General features: G+C 43.0%; 1 protein-coding gene across 2 annotated transcripts in view; it reads right to left on the bottom strand.

Annotated features, from left to right (window-relative positions):
* Positions 1-780: 780 nt before the first annotated feature.
* The window catches only part of pkig (protein kinase (cAMP-dependent, catalytic) inhibitor gamma), an 81,683-nt gene continuing 76,463 nt past the window's right edge, over positions 781-6,000 (bottom strand). For both annotated transcript variants that reach the window (XM_034173363.1, XM_034173364.1), the window contains exon 3: positions 781-1,448. In XM_034173363.1, the coding sequence (XP_034029254.1) occupies positions 1,366-1,448 (83 nt within the window). In that variant the 3' untranslated portion in view covers positions 781-1,365. The remainder of the gene's footprint in view (positions 1,449-6,000) is intronic.

Raw genomic sequence — 6,000 nt, 5'->3', positions numbered from 1 at the left:
CGTCTTATTTAACAGAGGGTCTTTGCGGGGGATTCTTGCAAATAAATTAGCTTCACACAGGCATCTTCTAACTCACAGCACTTACAGGTAACTCCAGACTGTCTTTGATCATCCTGGAGCTGATCAATGGGTGAGCCTTTGCCATTCTATCCATTTTGATGGTTTTCTGTTTTCTTCCACGCATCTGTTTTTTTGTCCATTTTAAAGCATTGGAGATCATTGTAGATGAACAGCCTATAATTTTTTGCACCTGCGCATACGTTTTCCCCTCTCCAATCAACTTTTTAATCAAACTACGCTGTTCTTCTGAACAATGTCTTGAACGTCCCATTTTCCTCAGGCTTTCAAAGAGAAAAGCATGTTCAACAGGTGCTGGCTTCATCCTTAAATAGGGGACACCTGATTGACAACTGTTCGTTCCACAGAATTGCCGAACTCACTGACTGAATGCCACACTACTATTATTGTGAACACCCCCTTTGCTACTTTTTTTTTACTAATAGCCCAGTTTCATAGCCTTAAGAGTGTGCATATCATGAATGCTTGGTCTTGTTGGATTTGTGAGAATCTGCAGAATCTACTGGTACCTTGTTTCCCATGTAACAATAAGAAATATACTCAAAACCTGGATTAATCTTTTTAGTCACATAGCACTACTATTATTCTGAACACTACTGTAATCTGGTAGCACCAAGGATGGCCAAACGGATTTCCAGGGGTGGGTCAGAGAGGTCACCCATGACGTTACACATCCATTTAAAAACCCTGAATACAAATTTAGGAGTAAATTCTGCAAGATTTTTATTACACAAAGAAAAAAAATTGCTATCACAAAGTTATCACAGAACATTTGGCAATAAATATGAACGCCACACACATAATGATGAATATGTTTGTTACAAAAAAACCCAAACATTCAACAATGAAACTGAACGACAGTCAAGTCACAAAAACACACAAAAAGAAAAAATACAAACATATGATGATGAGTACACAAGTAACGCTCTGCGGGACAGAGTTCCACTTTAGGCTGGAACATGTTGAGAGTTAGAAATGGATTCTGTTCAGCTCAGTCACTTTCCAAAGACATACACGAAAGTTTCTGTGCTTTCTCATCTTGACAGAACTTTAAATGAATAATGGAGTTCACTGCAAGTGAGCAGCATCTTCACTGTGGCTTCTACTCTGTTCTCCGTGTTTTCCATCGGATCCAATAAAAAGGAAGATGTTTGGGCTGGCAAAGCTCCAAACACAGGCCGGGAGTGACTGAACGTGTCCTTACGCCAAGTCATGTGCACCCTTTCTGTGTCCACGCCTCTCCATCCTCACTCCTCAGCTCTTCATTCATACAGTCTGTAGTTGTCCTTATGACGGGCCTCCGCCTCCCTGTGCGTCTGGGCTGGTGGCGCCCTCTGCCTCAGGGGCCGGAGATGACCCCGGGTTTCCTTCTGCAAGAAAGGCAAAATAAACATGATTAAAACCACAAAGACTGAAAGATGCACACTCAATGGCCATTGATTTGGTGTTGAATTGGTATACCTGCTTGCTAAATTGTCCACAATCCTGCTCCAGTTGAAGACAGCTGAGACTTTATGCTAAAACGAGGTCAAGGTCCAAATATTCTATGACTTGCATGGGGCTGACAGTGCTCTTTTTAGACTCTTGTGACTTGTGTCATGGGCATCCATAACTGAACTTCTGGTTGTTCTGAGACACGCCCACTGAACAAGTCTAAGAACTATCCACAGCACTTTACTTTTTCCACATTTTATGTTACAGCCTTATTTCAAAATGATGAAATTCATTTTTTTCCTCAACATTCTACACACAATACCCCATAATGACAGTGTGGAAAAAAAGTCCCCCCCCCCCCCCCCGATATTTGCAATTAAGAAAAAAAACTAAAATCATGTGTACCATATTTCCTTGATTAAATGCCTGACCTCAAATACGGGCCTGCCTTATTTTAACTGCTGGGTCAAAACTCAATTCAATTTTCAATTTATATAGCGCCAAATCACAACAAAGTTGCCTCAAGGTGCTTCACACAAGTAAGGTCCAACCTTACCAAGCCTCCTGCTGGAAAAAGAAACACCTGCCTTAGATGTGCGCTGGTCTTGTTTAACCCTCTAGGGTCCGAGGGCATTTTTTGGACAGTTCACTCGCCTGGCATAAATGTTTTATTATTGCTGTTAACAGCTCTCCCTGCATCCCACAATCAAGTTTTATGTCTCTTTTTTCAGGACAACCTGTTATTTTATAATATATATGCTTTTGTTGTGTTTTATAAGTGTAATAAAGGTTTACAATCAAAAATAAGGAAGAAAAAAGCAGAAAATAATTTTCCACACACATTTATTCAAAACACACAGCAAACTATAATAAACAACTGTTTTGACACTTTATAAAGGTAATTTTAGGTCTTGTGTGAAAGACGGTACAACAAAAAGTTCAAACAAACACAAATGCACATTTTGAACAATATATACAAAATGGTCTATTCATTTATACTCCAGTCTGACGAGTGGCCCCTCTCCCTCACCCCATTGATATGGTAAACTTGCTTTATGCCAGAGGGAGAGAGCCACAGAGTTATCCAGTAACATTCAAATGCAAACAAGTGGAGCAATCCTGATAGTTACACTCTTTGTTTGAGCACGTGAGATTGTCATGCGAGGCTCTCTGTCTGCTTTCACTTTCGCTGTCCGTAATGGTGCAGGGCGCATTGGAGGAGTTAGGGGGCTAGTCAAATGGGCCAACTAGTAAGACATCACTCCTGAAAATGATCTTTGGTTTATCACGTTATCAAATCTGCCCTACAATTGGATTTTGGAAAACCATGTGACAGTGAACCAATTCCAATTGGACACACATTGTGCACGTCATCACACATCTTCTATGAGGAGTACAAAGATGGCCAATGGTGAATCGAAAGTCCACGCAGTTAACATTTCAGCAAAAAAAAGTAAGTTTCTATCTCATATCATTAAAAAGTTATTTATAATTTTGTAAAGCTTGCTCCCAGTTGTCGTTTACGATGCCGTTGGCCCCAGAGGGTTAAAGGCCAGGTCAATTATGTTAGCTGCCAGACGTCTCTCCCTGGCTGATTGTTTGTGTGAGCAGTTGCCGGTCCAGATAGCAGCCTCCTGCTCCAACGTATGTGCTGACGAAAAATACGAGGTCTGTTAGAAAAGTATCGGACCTTTTTATTTTTTTTCAAAAACCATATGGATTTGAATCACGTGTGATTGCATCAGCCAAGCTTGAACCTTCGTGCGCATGCGTGAGTATTTGCAAGCCTGTCCGTTGCGTCATTCACCTGTGAGCAGGCTTTGTGTGAGCACTGGTCCACCCCTCTTGTTGGATTTTTATTGCGAATAAATGTCTGAACGATTTGGAGCTTTGCTGCATCAATTTTTTCCAGAAACTGTGAGAGACCTCCAGGTGGTAACCATTCGTAAAATTCAAGTGGCTTTGAGGGACGATTTTATGGGGATTACACAGATTAAGGAGTGCTCCAGCCGGTTTAAAGACCGCCCACAGCTGCTGAGAGCACACCGTGCTCTGAGCACAGATTGACAGGCTGAAACCCCGCTGAAAACAACCAGATAATTTCCAACGTGAAGGCTTTGTTGATCCAGGACGTCGTCTGACTTACACAAAAATGGCAGGAGACGTGGACATCAGAACTTTTTCGGCACATTCCACTGTTACAGGAGTTTTTTTCATGGAAAGAAAAGCGGACTGATGCGCCACCGTGCTGCTCATGGCGCGGTACAAAACCCACCTCCGTGTTGGTCTCACAGGACTGCTTTGAGATGGCGTTCAGACGGCTGTCGGTGGGTTTTCAGTCGTGTGACTAACCGAGAAATTGTGGATGAGCCTGGACATGCCAGAACATGTCCTGTGAGGCTTCATCACGGCGTTGCTTTGCGCCATGCGGCTCCTCCGCGCGTCTGTCTCAATGTGCCGAAAAAGTGCTGATGTCCACGTCTTCCGCAATTCCTGTGCTAGTCAGACGACGTCCCGGATAAAACACAGGGTCCAGTTTGGAAATGAACGGCACATTCCACTGTTACAGGAGTTTTTGTCATGGAAAGAGGAGCAGAGGAATTCCGCGCATCGCTTCGGTGCTGCATGGCGCAAAGCAACGCCATGATGAAGCCTCACAGGACATGTTCTGGCATGTCCAGGCTCATCCACAATTTCTCGGTTAGTCACACAACTGAAAACCCACCGACAGGCATCTGAAAACCATCCCAAAGCCATCCTGTGAGACCAACACGGAGGTGGTTTTGTGCCGCGGCACGGTGGTGCATCAGTCCGCTTTTCTTTCCATGAAAAAAACTAACAGCGGAATGTGCCGAAAAAGTAGTGATGTCCACGTCTCCTGCCATTTTTGTGTAAGTCAGACGACGTCCCGGATCAACAAAGCCTTCACGTTGGAAATGATCTGGTTGTTTCAGCGGGGTCTGAGCATGTCGATCGGCGCTCGGAACGCGCCGCGCTCTCAGCAGTTGTGGGCGGTCTTTAAACCGGCTGGAGTACTCCTTAATCTGTGTAATCCCCATAAAATTGTCCCTCAAAGCCATTTGAATTTTCCGAATGGTGTCCACCTGGAGGTCTCTCAGTTTCTGGAAAAAATTGATGCAGCAAAGCTCCAAATCGTTCAGACATTTATTCGCAATAAAAATCCGACGAGAGGGGTGGACCATTGCTCACACAAAGCCTGCTCACAGGCGAATGACGCAACCGACAGGTGTGAAAAAACTCACGCATGCGCACGAAGGTTCAAGCTTGGCTGATGCAATCATACGTGATTCAAATCCATATGGTTTTTGAAAAAAATAAAAGGTCGGATTCTTTTCTAACAGACCTCGTATACTGGTACTTTTACTCCTGAGGGAGCGACAACTCCTTCTAGTGATGTTAGAAAAAGGAAATGCAATTCCTACACCATTGAGACAAAGCTGCAAGCTGTAGCATTTGCCCAAAAAAACAAAAACAAACCAGCATGGTAGGTACAGTTTACAATTCATTTTTTCTAAGTCCGCTGCAGAGTGTCACCTTAAAGTCCTAAGATGAAACGGCATGCCACGGTGTCACTTGCAGAGGAACAACAGTAGGTGGTGCACTGGTATGGTTTTGATTTAGCACTGCATTGATTTCTTACCATTCCATTAGCAGATATTAAGAATGTTTAGCTTGATGCTACATGACAGAAAGAGGTCGTCTTTTTGTTCGCCAGACCCTGGGATGTGTGTGAAAGTTATCAATTACAGTACAAGCAGCATTTTGTTAATAATAAAGGCCTGCCTCATTTAGGCGCCCAGGTCTGCAACAGTTCGAAAAAAAAAAGAAAAATATGGTACATACACAGCCTTTGCCATGAAGCTCAAAATTGAGCTCAGGTGCATCCTGTTTCCACTGATCATCCTTGAGATGTTTCTACAGTTTAACTGAGACATCCTGGATGAAAACCTGCTCCAGAGCGCTCTTGACCTCAGACTGGGGTGATGGTTCATCTTTCAGCAGGACAGTGACTCTAAGCACACAGCCAAGATATCAAAGCAGTGGCTTCAGGACAACTCTGTGAATGTCCTTGAGTGGTCCAGACCTGAATCTTACTGAACATCTCTGGAGAGATCTGAAAATGTCTGTGCACCGACACTCCCCATCCAACCTGATGGAGCTTGAGAGGTGCTGCAAAGAGGAAGGGACCAAACTGGCCAAAGATAGGTGCACCAAGCTTGTGGTATCATATTCAAGAAGACTTGAGGCTGTAATTGCTGCCAAAGTATTGAGAAAAGGCTGTGAATACTTATGGACATGTGACTTCTTAGTGTTTTTTTTTATTATTTTTAATCAATTTGCAAAAATAATAATAATAATAAAAACTCATCTTATATTTGGGTGTTGTGAGTATAATTTTGAGGGGAAAAATGAATTTACTCCATAGGCTGTCACCTAAAATGTGGAAAAAGTAAAGCACTGTGAATA

Source organism: Thalassophryne amazonica, chromosome 6 (assembly GCF_902500255.1).
Source record: "Thalassophryne amazonica chromosome 6, fThaAma1.1, whole genome shotgun sequence".
NCBI classification, from domain to species: Eukaryota; Metazoa; Chordata; class Actinopteri; order Batrachoidiformes; family Batrachoididae; genus Thalassophryne; species Thalassophryne amazonica.
The sequence above is the reverse complement of the archived record's forward strand: the minus strand, read 5'-3'. Positions and strand labels throughout refer to the sequence as shown.